General features: G+C 35.7%; 5 protein-coding genes across 5 annotated transcripts; 2 read left to right on the top strand and 3 right to left on the bottom strand.

Moving 5' to 3' along the window:
• The first annotated feature begins 563 nt into the window (after positions 1 to 563).
• LOC106446724 lies at positions 564 to 2,225 on the top strand. Its single transcript, XM_013888497.3, has 2 exons — positions 564 to 1,268; positions 1,554 to 2,225. Exons 1-2 carry the CDS (start codon positions 651 to 653, stop codon positions 1,911 to 1,913), a joined length of 978 nt encoding a protein of 325 aa, XP_013743951.2. The 5' UTR covers positions 564 to 650; the 3' UTR covers positions 1,914 to 2,225.
• A 2,333-nt stretch (positions 2,226 to 4,558) lies between these two features.
• Positions 4,559 to 7,142, top strand: LOC106446725 (UDP-glycosyltransferase 86A2-like). Its single transcript, XM_013888498.3, has 2 exons — positions 4,559 to 5,299; positions 6,136 to 7,142. The coding sequence occupies exons 1-2, from the start codon at positions 4,780 to 4,782 to the stop codon at positions 7,056 to 7,058; spliced, it is 1,443 nt and encodes a 480-aa protein (XP_013743952.2). The 5' UTR covers positions 4,559 to 4,779; the 3' UTR covers positions 7,059 to 7,142.
• A 393-nt stretch (positions 7,143 to 7,535) lies between these two features.
• On the bottom strand, positions 7,536 to 13,021 carry LOC106448643 (ABC transporter G family member 3-like). Its single transcript, XM_048777797.1, has 8 exons — positions 10,480 to 13,021; positions 9,720 to 10,009; positions 9,460 to 9,631; positions 9,263 to 9,376; positions 8,787 to 8,915; positions 8,422 to 8,700; positions 7,972 to 8,352; positions 7,536 to 7,891 (listed from the first exon to the last, which is right to left on the bottom strand). Exons 1-8 carry the CDS (start codon positions 10,534 to 10,536, stop codon positions 7,643 to 7,645), a joined length of 1,671 nt encoding a protein of 556 aa, XP_048633754.1. The 5' UTR covers positions 10,537 to 13,021; the 3' UTR covers positions 7,536 to 7,642.
• Positions 13,022 to 13,678: 657 nt separating this feature from the next.
• Positions 13,679 to 14,956, bottom strand: LOC106446726 (ABC transporter G family member 3-like). Its single transcript, XM_048777798.1, has 2 exons — positions 14,819 to 14,956; positions 13,679 to 14,397 (listed from the first exon to the last, which is right to left on the bottom strand). The coding sequence occupies exon 2, from the start codon at positions 14,338 to 14,340 to the stop codon at positions 13,768 to 13,770; it is 573 nt and encodes a 190-aa protein (XP_048633755.1). The 5' UTR covers positions 14,341 to 14,397; positions 14,819 to 14,956; the 3' UTR covers positions 13,679 to 13,767.
• Positions 14,668 to 16,616, bottom strand: LOC125608212. Its single transcript, XM_048778188.1, has 4 exons — positions 16,021 to 16,616; positions 15,624 to 15,876; positions 14,819 to 14,934; positions 14,668 to 14,764 (listed from the first exon to the last, which is right to left on the bottom strand). The coding sequence occupies exons 1-4, from the start codon at positions 16,614 to 16,616 to the stop codon at positions 14,668 to 14,670; spliced, it is 1,062 nt and encodes a 353-aa protein (XP_048634145.1).
• Between the last annotated feature and the right edge of the window lie 1,159 nt (positions 16,617 to 17,775).

The raw sequence follows: 17,775 nt of genomic DNA, 5'->3' as shown, positions 1-17,775 counted from the left end.
TACCCGAGCCAGTAACAAAACCCTAAACTATAGTATCCGAAAATCTGAACCGATCCGTATTCGAACAATATCTAAGTATGATTATATTGTATATTCGTCACTCTGCATTTGCTCAATAAACCATTAAAATTTCTGTACTTTATAATATATAGAAACACAAAAATTGAGAGGAACCAATTTCTTAAGAGAGAGATTTCTATTGAATATTCTTCACTCTGATTCTATTGATTCTATAAAAAAAAATTGTATATATAATATTTTGAGAGAGACAAATTTCCATTTGTTAATAAAATTTACTCTTGGCTGCTTTCCATAAATTAATAAAAAAAATTATTTTTTTTTTTATCAATAGAAATTTATAAAATAATATTCAGTAAGTTTATAAATATAACATAACTAAAAGTATTTTAAATTAAGTTAGTTTTAAAAATTAACATATTTAAAAGAGGAGCACAATAGCTATACACACAAGGCCTTAGCACTATAACGACTAAGCCCAATAATAATGAAAACAAGGCCCAATTCCACTCATAGACTGATCAGATCTCTCGTCAGTTACTGTCAGATCTGAAATCACTCACAGTAGAGCTTTTAGCTTCCCATTACAAAAAAACAGATCAAAACTTCGTTCTTGTCGGAAAAACAAATCAATGGCAAACGCCTGGAAAAGAGACAAGAATCAGAAGCTATTAGCACCAAAGACCTTAATAATCACTCTTCTTGTTCTCTCCATCATCTTCCTCTCCTCACTCTTCTTCTTCTTCTCATCGTCCTCTTCCTCCTCATATCTCCAAAACTCAAATCCAAATCCGACCATCTCCACCAAGTTCCCAATCCCTCCCTTCGACTGCTTCAAATGCCCCCAATCCAAACCCGTGATCGCCAACGTCGTCGAGAATCTCAAATACCCTTTCCTCTACTCCCTCGCCGATCTCGGGAACCTCCCTGAGAAGCCGCACAAGAACATCGTCAGGCTGCTCAAAGGGAAGCCCTTTCGGAAACCGGACATCTCCGCGACGATCCAAGAAGTTCTTGAGAGGATGAGGGCTGATGGCAAAAGAGATGGGTTTGTCGTTGATGTGGGAGCTAATGTCGGTATGGCTAGCTTCGCCGCCGCGGCCATGGGGTTTAAAGTGCTGGCTTTTGAGCCTGTTTTCGAGAATTTGCAGAGGATCTGTGATGGGATTTGGTTCAATAGAGTTGCCTCTTTGGTCACTGTGTTTGAAGCTGTTGCTTCTGATAGAAATGGGGATATTACCTTCCATAAGGTAATCACATTTCTACTGTCTCAGATTAGTTTAGTTAGAAAAATAGCATTATTGTTTCTGTTTATTAGATTTATATTAGTTTAGTCAAATTTGGAGTGGAGAGGTTTAAAATAGTGTTTTAGAATTGGGTTGGAGATGAATTTATTTTTAATATTGAAATAGTTTTGACACTAAAATAGTGTTATGAGTTGGAGACGGTTCTTATTATGCATAAGAGGTGAAACTGAGTGCTAACTAGTTATCAATGTAACCATATAATTGGTTTATTCTGTGTTGTTGATACAGTTGGTTGGAAGGCTTGACAACAGCGCGGTTTCGGAGGTGGGGGCAAGACTTGCATTCAAGTCCAACAAAGAAATAGCGGTCCAAGTGAAATCCATACCTCTTGATGAACTCATCCCGCCTTCTCAACCGATCCTTTTAATCAAGATCGATGTTCAAGGCTGGGAGAAGCATGTTTTAAACGGTGCAAAGAAGCTGCTCTCCAGGAAACCGGCGGAAGCTCCTTATCTAATCTATGAGGAAGATGAAAGATTGCTCAAGGCAAGCAATAGTAGCTCCAAAGAGATACGCGATTTCCTTAAAAGCGTTGGATATAGCAAGTGTGTCCAGCATGGCACAGATGCGCATTGCACTAAGGAGTAATTGACATTGGAACTTTGCGAGAAGGGCTAATAAGTTGTTGCCATGCGAGTTGAGGAACATAAGAAAATTGAGGCCATGGGTATTTGCTGATAAAGAAAGTTGCTAATTGTGGTCAGTCATATTTGTTTCTCCTTGTAATATTTACTCATTTTTGTGATACCAGTTCTAACTAGTAAAGATAATGTTATTGTTGATGTACACTGATGTAGCCTATTTGAGCCATAAATGGCACAAGACTTGAGGGCCGATATATGTTTCAAACACAATTAAAAATTGTCTCGATGATTGGGTCTACGACGATCTTGACGTTGATTTTCAATGGTTGTAAATGTTGTTGGAATGTTTTAGTTATGGGTTCTCGAGTTTACAAAATGGTCTATATGATCTAATATAAAGAGTGTGGATTGCAGGTTTTTGAGTATGGTTTTATCCGACCAGAGTACTTTAAAAAAAAGCCGACCAGAGTATTTTACGACTTTTCATATTGGCAAAATATAAGAGAAAAAGACTAGGATAGCACCAAACCAAGTTTATGTTCCCAAAGTAGCTCTCAAGGTTCAAAGTCACAAAAATAGGTTTCATTAAAGAGGTAAATATACACTTATACCCCTTGGGTTAATTAATCCAAACCTTAGGGTTTAGAGTTAAGGGGTGGGGTTTTGGAATTAGGGTTTAAAATTTTATAAAAAAAAATATTAAAATAAAAAATAAAAATTTTAAAAACAGTTTTAAAAAGTATTTTTAAATTATAAAAAGAAAATTTGAAAAAAAAAATAAAAAAAAAAAAATTTTGAAAAAAAAAAATTATAAAAATTTCGAATCTGAAAACATATAATCTGAAACTATAAAAAAAAAAATCTTTTTTTCATTTTTTTAATTTTTATTTTATTTATTTTTATTTATTTTTGTTTGTTTATTTAATTTTAAACCAAGGGTATTAGGGATATTTTACCTTTTAATGAATGTCATTTTTGTGACTTTCTTCTTCTAGTGCTATTTTTGAGACATAAACTTCAAAAGATGCTATTATTGACAATTGCCCAAAATATAATTAGAAGATGCTATTATTTATTATTTTATTAATCGGAACCCTTATTTCACTAATGCTTTGATTATTGATATTGGTGTAATTCTGGACAGATAAGGATTTTACGTTGCAAAGATTATTGGTTACAAGCTAACATGATCTTACAAGATATTTTATCAGCTACACATTATAATATTTACTAGTCGGACAAAGAAAAGATGCTTCTGTCAAAAAGCTAAATTTGGTATAAGATATTAACATTTATGCCAAAAAAAAATAAAAGTTAAAAGATGCAATAGTAGCAAATTAAATGACTACTTCTCTAAGCGCATATATTTTTATATGCATTCAAGTTTGTAGATGGCACGTAAGTTTCAAGCCTTCAATAAAATTAAGATTATGTAGTGGCCGCCATTTTAGGAGATTCAAATTATATATTTTTATTTACTATATATTAACTTTTTATCAAAATAAAATATTTTTTAATTTTTAGTTGTGAATGTTAGGAGATTCAAATTTGAATCATATAGTTATTATATGTCCTATCATTTCGGTCTACTTATATCCCGTTTTCATTTGTTTATTATTTTGTAAGTTTTTTTTTTTGATAAAAGATTATTTTGTAAGTTTTTACATATAAACAACTCTTATAACAGATTTAAATTAAAGAGAAAATAAATTTTTTTATCTATTTTCTTCTACCTTAACTTTTTCTCTGGTTCAACCTTCATATTTTAGCTCCCAGACTTTACTGTTTCTCTCTGATACTTCACATTCTCTGTAAACTGATTACTATGTTCTTCATCAATTTCATTAGCTTTTCGTTCTACATTCTTATTGCTCCTAAATTCTAACATATGTGGCTCCATACATAACACTCATAAGTGGTTTAATATATCGATCCAAGAAAATGATTACCCGGTATTCAAACATACTAAAGATAAAAAAAATATCACACAAAGCAGACTTATAAACAACAAACCACATGTAAGATTATCCAATTGCAAGACGAAACTCGATGAACTCTATTCTAAATAGAATACTTTAGCACCATAATCCACTAAATCTTATAAACAACAAACCACATGTAAGATTATCCAATTGCTTTCATTTTTGCTCAAATCAACTCTTTCTTACTTAAACATCAAAGATTCATCAGAAAAAAATACACCTAAATTTACAATGACCACGAGCATCGTTCTATAATGCATATCCCCTCCACCACCACTTAAGGAAGCTTTCTCATAGATATTCGTTTTAATCTTCTTCGAACATAATAGATGCTGGCAAATAATACAAGGGAATTTGCATAAACTTTAGATGTATATAATGGGCCAAGCAAAAAAGAAACATATTTTCTTCTTATATATAAATGGTACATCAGCTCTTTTTTTTCCCTCGTTGCGAAAAGGAGAATATTTTTGACAAATAAACTACTTTGAATCGGCAACTTTAAAAACTTTTCAATCCTAATCTTATGGTCATTACCTTTACTAGGAACTAGATTTTAGCCATGGTATCTTACTTGATTTGCTTAACAATATCTTTTAAGAAAACAAGTCATTAATCCCAAAATTGTATTTATATATACTAAAAACCAAAGAGGAGAAAATGCATAGAAATGCCACTAACCATCCACTTCCATGGACGTTTCCGCGAATCAATGCAAAGTCATTCAATTATTCCCAACTTGCCCCATTTACTTTCTTTTTCTTAATCACAGATTCTTCCTTTTTATTTTATTTTAATTAACAAAAAAATATAACCTTTAAATTTCTCTCGTTCTTGGTTTCTCCTCATTATATCTAAAGCTCCCAAAGAAATAAGATCCCAATTTTAATGGCGGACGTTAAAAACCCTAACAAACACCATAAACATCATCGTCTTCATGCTCTCTTGATCCCATACCCATTCCAAGGACATGTAAACCCGTTCGTACACTTAGCCATCAAGCTCGCGTCGCAGGGGATCACCGTCACATTCGTCAACACTCATTACAACCACCACCAGATCAACTCGGGGGATATTTTCGCCGGAGTTAGATCGGAGTCTGGTCTTGACATACGTTACGCTACGGTTTCCGACGGACTTCCTCTCGGGTTTGACCGGTCTTTGAACCATGACCAGTACCAATCTGCGTTGCTGCACGTGTTCTCGGCTCACGTGGAGGAGCTTGTGGAGAGTCTTGTCGGAGAAGGTGTGAATGTGATGATCGCAGACACGTTTTTTGTTTGGCCGTCGGTGGTTGCGAGGAAGTTCGGTTTGGTTTGTGTCTCGTTTTGGACCGAAGCTGCTTTGGTTTTTTCTCTCTATTACCATATGGATCTGCTTCGGATTCATGGTCATTTTGGTGCTCAAGGTAAATTTAATTATCCTCTTAATCTTCTTCTTTAGTTTAGTTAATTATTTTAATTCAATTCTCAAATTTTATATTTAAAACTAATAATACCGCTAGATCATCCTAGTAAACTTTTGTCTTGGTCAACGTCTATATTATTTTGAAATGAAAGTAAAAGATTAAGAGGTCATGTTTACCGATCCAGGAGATCCGAATATTCTGTTATTTATATGTACACTTATATGATATGCTAGTTGTGAATCTTGTGATAGAAACATTAATACTGGTGAGCATTTTCAGGAAATATGCATTACACAGTCAAAATTTGCTTTTATATTTATAAAAACACAATGGATGACAAACTTCCAGGTTGTTTATAAATTGGGTTTTAATACATGTTGAAATCACGTAATAGGAAAATATCATTTAGTTATGGTTTCTCCGTTTTGCCATATTTTAAATAAGCCTGAAAGAGTGAAAGTGATACCTACCTAAGGGATAGAGATATTTTTGTATGGTTTATGTTTCTTACAGAAACATTATTTACTAGTTTTGTTTTTTCTTAAAAGTAAGCGTTACGAATTGCCGACCAAAAAGGAAGAAAAAAAAAAAGTAAAGGTAAAAGACATAAAATTGGGAAATAATGAAGGCAGCGCTTTAAGATAACTTTTGTCACTAATAATGGCGCATGTGAATAATGTCAGGTGTAGTTGGGTAACTTGGGTCCATAAATTCATTTTCTTGTAGGGTCTGTTAAAAAAATTGTTACTAATATCAACTCCATACATTTTATCAAACGCATCCTTACATTTTCTGATTTATCTAAACTCTGACACTTTCTCTTCAAATGCAATCAGAAACCCGAAGAGATCTAATCGATTACATCCCCGGGGTCGAAGCAATAAACCCGAAAGACACAGCATCATATCTCCAAGAAACCGACATCTCCTCCGTGGTCCACCAAATCATCTTCAAAGCATTCGAAGACGTGAAGAAAGTCGACTTCGTCCTCTGCAACACCATCCACCAATTCGAATCCAAAACCATCCACGCCCTAAACTCCAAAATCCCTTTCTACGCGATCGGACCGATAATCCCATTCAATCTCAAAACCGGTTCTTCGGTCACCACCAGCCTCTGGTCAGAATCCGATTGCACGCAATGGCTCAACACTAAACCGGCCGGTTCAGTTTTATACATTTCCTTCGGAAGCTACGCGCACGTGACCAAGAAAGACTTAGTCGAGATCGCTCACGGGATCTCGTTAAGCAGAGTGAACTTCGTGTGGGTGGTTCGTCCCGATATCGTCAGCTCCGACGAGACCAACCCCTTGCCGGCGGGGTTCGAATCGGAGGCCGGAGACCGCGGGATCGTGATTCCGTGGTGCTGTCAGATGACGGTGCTCTCGCATCCGAGCATCGGAGGGTTTTTGACGCACTGTGGGTGGAACTCGATCTTGGAGAGCATATGGTGTGAGGTTCCGTTGCTTTGCTTCCCGTTGTTGACGGATCAGGTTACGAATCGGAAGCTTGTGGTTGATGATTGGAAGATTGGGATGAATCTGTGTGAGGATCGGGGGTTTGTTGGGAGGGATGAGGTGAAGATGAGTATTGGCCGTTTGATGCGTGGGGAATCGAGAGAGGGAGTTAGGGGAGCGATCGGACGGGTGAAAATGAGTTTGGAAGGTGCGCTGAAATGCAGAGGATCGTCTGGGGAGAATTTGGGTTTGTTTGTTGATGGACTTGTGGCTAAGGTTGGGTTATCTAATGGGAAAGCTTAATTGCTCAAAAAATGGGAAATGTTATATTGTTATAGAAGATGACTGTATCGTTTTTGTTATCGGGAATAATATTGTTTTATTTTACCTTTTTAATTATAAAAGTTGGTGGTAAGATGGAACTATCGTTATAAGAAACTAGATGCAAGTATTTATGCGACAATGAGTTGGAGATGTGTGAGAATAAATACGAAAATTTATTGATTAATTATCTTTTCGATTTGTTAAACAATCAAACATTAGTATTGATTTTTGTTTTCTTTTAACATCTTCCGTCATAGATAATTAAATTAGACACAGAAGCATGAATTCATTTTGTTCACACATGAAAACATAGAAACCAAAATAGAATTACTGATGTTGAGGATAAGTTTTTTTTTTTATTTTGCATTGAGTTGAATATGTTATGTACTGCTGAAGACATGAATAAGAAACCTTTCTTTCATATTCCAAGTTTAATATCAAACATTATTTTGTCTAGTACAAATCAATGTAAAAAAATTCAAACCAAAACTTTTAACAGTTTCTTTTTAAACTACCAAAAAAGACTAAAATATTATCTAAAATCATCAACCATCTGCCTAGAACTAACTGTTATTCTTCCTATGAGAAAGCAGTAAACGACTAGACACATTCTTGTTTAGGCCAAAACGCAGTAAAACATAAACAATAAGACGGTAGCCAAAAGCCATAGCCAACAACACAAGCATGTTCCTCCATTTAGAGTTCGCGTCTGCAGCTATCTGGTAATATCCTCCTATCGCCTCGTAACCTGATATACTTCTCACTTCTCCAACAGCAAACACTTCCCCAATGTACTCGTTCTCCAAAAGACCCTGCAACACATTCAATCAAACAAACAAGAACGTTTTTAGAGTTTTCTTCAAAAAGAAGCAAAGATTAATGTTTTTCTTACCTGAATGGAGTAAGTGTGGAACGAGATGTAAGCCAACGGGTAAGTCCATAAGGGTTTCGGCAAAGCGTTACGGATTCTGAAGTGACCTGCAGCAAGCATCATGATCACGTGCACGGAGATGAGAGACAAAGTGGTCCAGTAAACATCTCGCCAAACGCAAGCGATGGAGAGCATCAATCCTTCGTTCACCAAAAGGCACATGAAGAAGTTGAGCACAAAGTACATCAACAAACCGATATCGTCTCTTAATCCGACCATGAAGTAGAAGACAAGACTTGAGGAGATGGAGATGAGAAACAAGAACGGTATGCTTCCCAGAAACTGTCCTAGTATGAAGACAAAAGCACCCGAATGCTGGTTCGATGCTTCACTTCTATATATCTATCAAACAAACAAACAAAAAAGTGTAAACTTACAAAGCTCAAAGGAAGATGTGATCAAATAGGTTACCTTGATTTCTTTTAAGAGCGATGGTATTCCAGCAATCCCTAATAGTGAGGCAAAGGAGACAAAAACAAACACAGCAGCAACTCTTGCTGCAACAGAAGACAAAGAGTGTCCCAAGCCAGAATACAATGTTCCAATAAAAAGTGTAAGAATCAGGTAGAGAATAAGACGGAGCCAATAGTATTTCCATTCTCTAGACATGACTAAAAGCGATCTCCAAGTGAGCACTGCAACACGTGTAGCAGCACCAGCTTTTCCCTTGGATTTAAGCTGTGATCCCTCCTGCAAAAGAAAAAGAAAAAGAAAAAAACTTAGATATTGACATTATATACTAACGATACAATTAACCAAATAAGCAATTGTTTTACCCTTTCGGTAAGTTTGAAGATCATAGTCTCAACAGAAGCAGCATCTGCAGATGATTTATATGTAGCCTCGAGGGTGCGAATAGCAACAGCAGTATCCATATTCACTGCTGAAAAGTCACCATTATCGTCCTGTTGTTTCACATTTTAAGCTCATATCAGTATAAACAATGTTACAATAAAGATACAGCCATCTTTTAGCATGTGCAAATGGAGCAGTCGAACTGAAGTATAATCTAAAAATGTGCAAACCTTTTTTTTAAATATATATAAATTAAGGTATAGAATTTTAAGTTTTTAAATTTAATGCTTATAACTTCAAAAGAAACGTTAAACATATAAAGACCGAACTGTTAGCTTTTAAAATTACATCATTACTTAATTAAATATACAGTTAAATTTTTTTTCCGAAAATGGTCTACAATTGTTTGAGACGACCCTGCACAATGCTATATTCTCTCTGTAGTTGGTGTACGTACCTGCCAGTTCTTGCACATTGCGATAATCCTATCGAAATCTGTGTTTATAGCCCTCAAGAAATGATCTGAAGGACTTTGCATAATCGGGCATGGGAATCCAGCATTTGAAAAGTGCTATAATGAAGACACATCACAAAGTCAACAATGGTCTTTTTGAGCTTTGATATGAAAAAAAAAAAAACATAATTATATTTCACCTGTAAGCAAGCTAGTGTCTCCCCAAAGAAGAGTGTGTTGCCATTTGATAAAAGGCAGATTCTATCAAACAAACCAAACACTTCTGTACTGCTCTGATAAATCGTGAACACAAGTGTGCATCCCATGCTCGCAAGCTTTTTGAGTGTCACCATCATAAGCAGAGTCGAAACACTAATTAAAAAAAAAGAGCAGAAAAGGACCAGCTTAATAAGAATGCAAAGATTCTACCACCTAGACATAAATCAAGAAATGGTTTTACCTGTCAAGATGATAAAGAGGCTCGTCAATAAACAAGATATGAGGTCGCATCACAAGCTCACGAGCAATAGAGACACGTCTTCTTTCACCGCTCCGGAGACCCTTCATGTAACAGTGACCACCACCAATCAGTTTGTTTGAGTAATCGCTGAGAGACATGGCCTGAATCGCATCTTCCACAACGCTCCTTTTCTGACAGAGGAAACCTGGAAGCTGAAGCAGCGCTGAGTAGTACAGAAACTCACGTACTGTTAGAGATCCAATCAGTTGTGTTTCTCTCTCAACATATCCCTGCAAAAGAAAATCACAGTTTCACAAACTTAAAGAAAAAGATCAAGAACACTAAAAACCAGTGTTCAAAAAATAGGTAGGCACTATGTAGGCGTCAACTAAAATTGATTTACTTTATATATATTTTACAATTACATAAGATATTTAAGTTTTTAGCTTTAATTATAAAAATACTTTTGATGAATTACCAAAATCAGATATACAAAACTGCGGATTTATACTAATATTGTTTTTTTTTAATTTACCATATTTTTAACTAATTTAGATCGATTTAAAATGATTTAAACCGATTTTGAATGTTTTAAACCAATGTAGAATGGTTTAAAGCGATTTAAAATAGTTTAAACCGATTTGAATCGTATAAATCAAATTTTATCATTTCGGCTATGACTGATTTGCCTCCTAGACGGGAGCCTACACGTTGCTTAGGCTGATTTGTAGAACCATGCTAAAAACAATAGGTGACTCACATAGGATCCGTAAGGCACATGTGATTTTGAACCATTCACAAACACTTCCCCATACATTTTTGCTGAAGGAGGCAATCCTACTATATAAAAGAGACTAAATTAAAGCTCCCTAAACACTGCCACATAGGCAAAAAAAATCATCACCAATCATTCAGCCATGTCATTTCGGATTGGGTTTGAAATTAAAAAAATTTAGTCACCTTTGCAGCCCATTTGACACATCTCGCAGCCCATTTAAACCATTCTCACCAGCCTACTAAAACATCTGGAGTTCTCTGATTCCTATCAGTTTTTATCTATTTGAAGCGTGGATTTAATAACGTTATCGATTGATTTTGATCAAAGGCCCTAAAGCCCCATTCTCAGCCCAAAATAGTAAAAATCAATTTTTGGTATTTTATATAAACGTGTATTCCGTGTAGTTGAATAAGAAAGCCTAACCAATAGTAGTTGACACATGGTATAGTTTTCCATCAGTACCCACAGTCAAAATAACAAAATATTTTTCTTTCTAATATCAGAGTCATCAAATGCGAACAAGGTGACACGAAAACGTGGACGGGCCGCTAGAGATACGGAATAAAGTGAAAGGTATACACAAAATTTAATAGAGACATGTCTCGCACTAATTGATCAAACAATTACAATTATTCATTTATTTAATCAACTTTTTTGCGGACAGCTCCATCTGCGGAAATTATGCAACAACATTTCGCCCCTCAATTCTTTGACTGTGAGTTATCCATCTATTATTCACAAGAAACTAATACTATATAAATATATTATATATATATAATTAATTGATAATTTCGTACATATATTTTACTAATAATGCTTTTATGGGAAAAAATGTTCCCTCCGTAAGTGGCTGTGAAGTATGTGCGTGTATTTATTGACTAGATGAATATTAACACACATTTAAAATTTAAATCCATGCAGTGTCAAGAAAAAATACACGTGGCATGCGAAGGACAATATTGCTATCTAAAAGTCAATGTTTTTAAATCCGACCCGGACACTGAACCGGACGATTTACCGGGTTGCTGGGTTACTGGGTCGACCGCGGGTGAACTGCGGGTTAATAAATAAATAAATTTTATTATATAATAATATATCAACTATGTACAATAAAAAAAATAGAAACTAAAGTTTTAATTTTCTAATTTTTTTTAAAAAACATAAAATAATAGTTTGGATATGTATATGTTTTATGTTTAAAAACTTTTAGAAAATACTTTACTTTTATTTTTATATTTTTATTTTCATTTGACATACAAAATATCAAAAAGTAGTTTAGACTATCTAAAATTTTCTCCAACAAAGTAAGATTTACGACATCTCAAAAATCAAGACATAAAATTTATAAATATTTAAATGTCTAATTGAATAATAAATTAAACTTCAAATACAAAATAAACCAAAAATAAAAAATTATTGTAATAAAATGTCGATAACGGAAATAAACTAACACCAAATCACATCAACTAATTTTAGTTATCTCTACAATCGTTCACTTCATTTTCTTCAGGTGGCATAGTGAAACTGAAATCTTCATCAAAATCTAAAAATCACAAATATAAAACTGAAAAAGAAAAACCTAACTTTTTTTGTCAGCATCTAACTTCTTAATTGTAAATTTAGAATATAAAATATAATCTAAAAACTTAATCAAAAACTTTAAAAAATGAAGTAAAAGTTATTTATTAGTTCGACCGGTGGTTCAACCGGTATCGGATTCCGGGTTTTACTGGATTTTTACGAGTTTTTACGGGTTTTTAAATATTGGGTTTTTCATAAAATCCAAGATTTTTTCTGAATCATCGGGTTTACCGATTCAACCGCGGGTCCGGGTCGGGTTTCAAGAAGGATGGAAGGCAAGCACCAAATAGTACAACTACAGCTTCACATTAAAATAAATTAATTATGTAGACTAACCAACAACCAGTTTGATTACAGGACCTAACACATCTACGTCCGCAAGAAATAGACAAATCGATAGAGCTCAAGGAAAAGGTACATACTTTCTTACTTTATATGCATTATATATATATTCACATTAAACCATTAATACAACTTGCATCATCATAAGTTCTTAGTGTTCAATATATTTAAATTAAAATTAGAGGAACTTAAAATCGTTAATATAATCAGTATATTAACATATTTCTTAAATTCAATTAGTTATCTATTTATAAAAAAATGTTGTACACGAAAAAAAATAAGTTTTTAGATCGGGTCAACTAACCATTTACCTGATAATGGAGTTACCACTGGTTCCAAATACCTATTAAATCATCATCTTATAGTCGTCTCTTGACTATTTAATGTTTTCAACCCCTTCAGATGTATCATCCTCCTCTAAAGCGAGAACAAACCCAATTTTATAATGTCCATCATGTGGTGCTTTGGTTTGAGAATCTGAGAGCACCGGAAGAGACCCTAAAACAAAAGAATTACACTTCAGCATTTGTTGCAACCAAGGACTGATAAAACTTCCGCCTCTGAGACAACCTCCCCCATTGTTAGAAAAGCTACTGCAATATATACAATTTTGCGAGACAATCCGAGTCTACAATGCCCTCCTAGCTTTTACATCTATTGGAGCGAAATTAGATTACAGTGTTGTTTTTGGCAGAGGGTCATTCACATTCCGTATTCAAGGGCAGACTTACCACCATATCGGATCCCTCATTCCTAAGCCAAGTTTACCACCCAAGTACTTACAAATCTATATTTTTGATACGGCAAACGAAATTAAAAATCGGCTGGAAGCTTTAGGTCAAATAACCTCTGAAGGAAAAGCAGACGAAGCCACATTAAAAGTCCTTATAGAAATGATGGATGCCAACAATTGCCTTGCAAAGGTTTTTAGACGGGTTCGAGAACGCTATGAGGCAAACTCTGAACAAGATTTTACAGTCTCATATCTGATAAAGGGAATGGCAAACAATATGACTTACCTCAATCAAATGAGGTAGCTGGACTTATTGTTGGCGACATGTCAGACACTATCTGTGAGAGAGATATAGTCGACCAGAAATCCAGTTCCCACTTTTGTTCTCTTATGGTGATTATGGTTTCAATACCGAAATCCTTTTGCATTTAGAGGAAGGAAGCTCGAGGACAAGAAAATTTCTCAGTATCCGGTAATTTTATGCTTCCCAAATACAAACGCGGTTAAAAGAAAGAATAACATTCATTAAATCTGGATAATTTTGTTACTTAATTAAACATGTTATCCGCGCGAAGCGCGGACACCGACTCTAGTCTTCCTATAAAAAGACTAGATTAGTAAAAAAAAATGAAAACATGATAAACAAGAATCCTTAGTGAAGTAATACTTATGGCATTATTACCAGCAAGTGCTCTCAATAGAGTAGACTTCCCGGACTTGGCAGGACCCATAATAACTGTCATAGTACCGGGAAGCACATAGCCGTTAGAGCTCTTTACCACTTTATCAGAATATCTTTTCTTCCCTTTCATAGTAACAGTCAAATTTTTCCAAGCAATGGAAGCACCTGCGATTTTCCTAACCGCATTCCCCCCTCCTCCTTCAGGCACTACTGGAGGAGAAGTCATCGAACCGCTGTTGATTTTCGACAAAGAAGGAGAAATGGGAGTAGCTGTGGCATCGTTAATAGAGTCCCCACCACCACCAATATTAGCTTCTTCATCCATTCTTACATCAGCGTCATCAGTGTCTTCCCACTCAGGAGAGTCTTCAAAGGATATAGGTTGTGTGAGAGAGCCAGGTTTTCTTACGTAGAAGAAGTGGCTAGATGGGACTCTACTAGTAGGACTACTTGCAGAAGATGAAGATGAACGGTAGAGATCTGACTGAGACTGTATGTCTTCCATTATTTTCTCTCAAGAACACAAAATTTTAAACAAAAGCTTCTAACTTTCCTTGGCACCCTACAATCAGAAAATGTTAAAGATTACATAATCAGTGACAACAAAACAGAATAAAGTGCTTACTTGATTTAGAGTGAATCAGTAAAGCATTAAAGTGAAAAATTACCGTTTAATTAAAGTCTAACGCTCATGTTCTGTTTTTTTTTCCCATAAGCTGACTAAGTTACAGTTTAATGTCTAAACAAAGAACCTAGTGACAAGTCATTCCTACTTTAGTAACTCCAGAAAAGATTACAGCGAAGGAATCACATAAACCCTATTCTCTTTTCGTTAGGTTAGAGAAGATATCTTCAAGCTCATAACTTTTGAGAGTTTATCAGGAAGGAGTTCAGGACCTAAGCGAAGAGTAGCAGAAGAAGGAGAAACCCTTTTTTGGAGGAACATAACTTATGATGATACTAAGGACGGGGAGAAGACAGACCTGGATCTGAAAGAAGTATATCCACCTGAGATTCTATTCTTGAGAAGAGAGAGAGTTGCGTTGTTGAAGAGAGAGCCAGGGAGTGAGTGAGCTCTCAGGTTCAACTCTTCGGTATTCTGCAAATATATTTAAAAAAACAACAACAAAACAGAAATACAATGGATTGGGAAATTTTTGTCTGAACCAAAAGTTTTTGAGTTTTTAAAATAATACTTTAATTAAATTACTCATTATTAGTCTTTTCGCTAAATTTTTAAAGAAAAATACAATCAATTATTATTTCTACTGACTAGAGATATATGGACAATATCAACGGATAGTACAGTTCTGAGTTTTCAAATAAAGCTTAAAGAATCACTACATATCGTCTGACCAAGTGACACTGTGACAACAGTTTTGTTCTTAACAGAAATCGAAATCAGGATCGAAAAGTTTACGTCAACTCCAAATCAAAATCCTTATCACTCAACTAGCATGCTAAACGTAATCAATTGTAACATATATATTTTATCATTCGGATTTGAATTTCTTTTGGTGTTTACAAAAATAAAAGTTCGGGTATAGTATTAACTTCAACTTTTTTTTTTTTTTTTTTTGGTAAAATGTTAAGATTTATACCATTTTTTAGAGTTTTACAATGTTGTGTAAACACAACTTATTCAAGAAGACAGAGGAGAAGGAACAAAAGAGAAGAGAGGGAACTAGCAAAAGGAAAGGAAACAGAAAATAGGAAAAAGGAGAGAAGCAAAAAACCTTAACTAAAAGGTGAAAGGAACCAAAAATACAACTCAAGAAGAGAAGGAACAGAAACAACAGCTGGAGGTCTCGAAAGGGAAAGCAGACGATCACGCATTGCACGGTCCACCACACGGAAGAAAGCTTCTGGAGTTGCTGATACGCTTGTGAAGATACGAGCATTCCTCTCACGCCAGAGAGAGTAAATGATGACTTGATTCAGTAGCTTGAGCACCACCGTCGCCCGGGAAGCATGAGGGCCTTGAAGATGCTGGCACAACTCGATCATAGACGATAAAGAGGATGGGGGAGACGCCATGTACCTGCCACAAAAACGAGACCAAGTAGCAACTGCAAAGGAACATTGAAAGAAAATATGACTTATAGTCTCATCAGCCGTGGAACAGAGAGCACAACCTGGCGGGACAGAGAGACCCCATGAGATCAACCGGTCTCTTGTCGGTAACCTTCCTAGAAAAGCAGTCCAAGCTATAAACGAACAACGAGGGATTTCCTCTTTGAACCATACAATCGAATGCCAATTTACCAAGGGGCTGCGAGTTCGACTCCTTTCCCATGTTACACGGGTCGAGAACGACGAACCAAAACCCCCAGAGTGATTTCTCCATAAGTAAGTATCTCCACCACTATCAGCAGACGGAATCGGCAAAGTCGAAAGAATGATCTGCAAGGTCACAGCATTTTCAGAGCGCGCTGGTGGGAGATTCCAATTTCCATCTCTAACTGCTTGAGAGACAGTCACTGCTATAGGAATTCTCAAAGACCCTGGTCCACCGGGACCAAACATTAGATGAAGAGGACCCAAATCTGTCCAATAGTCATACCAAAATGAGGCTGTGTTCCCATCTCCTATATTACATCTAAGGAAGAGCAGAAGATCCTGCTTCAGCTGAAGCATGCTTCTCACAGTCCAAGAAAATCTAGGCGAATCATTTGTTAGCCAAACGCTTGTTCCTCCAAAACGATTATTGCACAGCCAAGGAACCCATAAGGAACCTGATCCGTAGAAGAACAACCAGACCCGCTTTAACCTGAATACCATCTCGAAATCTTCAAGACGCCTTATTCCAAGCCCACCCGCAGCCTTAGGTTTGCAAATGTTTTCCCAAGAAACCCTAGCCCCTGCTGCAGATGTCGTGCTATTCTTCCAAAGAAAGCCAGAGCACAAAGAGTCTACTTTGGCATAGAACCATTTAGGCAACACAAACACTGAGCTCCAGAAGTTAACTTGATCCAAGGTTTGGTCTAGTTACTTGATCCAAGGTTTGGTCTAGTACGTACTTTGTTTATAAATTAGAATCCTTCCAGAATACTGAACTTCAGTTAAAATACTACATTTAATATTGAAAATCCTATTTTTCATACTAAGCAAGTATCCCGACCTATCTAAGGTCAGTAGTCTAATTAGTATTTTTAAGAAGAGAATGAAAAGTTCCAAGCCATTGACCAAAAGGCCTTTATAGTTCCAACATCGGCATAGTTGATTTGCTTTGTTTATCTTATCTTGAATTTTTTGATTTTGTCAATTTATTCAAATTTGGTGAAGTTCTTGATAATAAAAAAAACACACATACACTTGCATTACATACTCTCCATACAATATTGACACAAAGAATCAAAACATCGTATTATTATTATTTTCACAACTAAATATATTTTGGTAGAGAAAAAAACTAACTAAGGCGAAATTTTGGACCGGGAAGTAACTTTGGATGAGGAACACTTGACAGAAACAAGAGGCTGATAATTTACAAACCGGCTCGGAGCTGATCTCGGTCGGAACCCCTTAGGCTTACAACTCTTTACTTCTGCCCCACGGAAAATCTGTTTCTTCGGATTCAAGTTGATTGTATCATCGACTGATAAAGACTTCATCAAAGTGCTTGGAACGCTACCCGGTGGTATTAAACGTCCTCCGGCATATACGAGTACAAGGTTTAGAGTGATAATGACAACATGAAACTTTGTGTTGAACATTGGACTCAGTTTTTGCTTCTTGAGAGAGTTTTGGTATAATGACATGTGAGGTAATATATAAGTGGCGGGAGATATGTATGTATTTAGGATTATGGTTCATAAATGGACTCGTGATAGATGGCTGGGAAACGAAAGAGAAGAGAGTAAGTAGGAGATGACAGAGGCAAAATGGCTGGCACTTTGGAGATGTTTTTTTAGTTGGGAAGAAAAAAAAAGTGTGATGG

The sequence above is a fragment of the Brassica napus genome, chromosome A4, assembly GCF_020379485.1.
Source record: "Brassica napus cultivar Da-Ae chromosome A4, Da-Ae, whole genome shotgun sequence".
Taxonomy (NCBI): Eukaryota; Viridiplantae; Streptophyta; class Magnoliopsida; order Brassicales; family Brassicaceae; genus Brassica; species Brassica napus.
The sequence above is the reverse complement of the archived record's forward strand: the minus strand, read 5'-3'. Positions and strand labels throughout refer to the sequence as shown.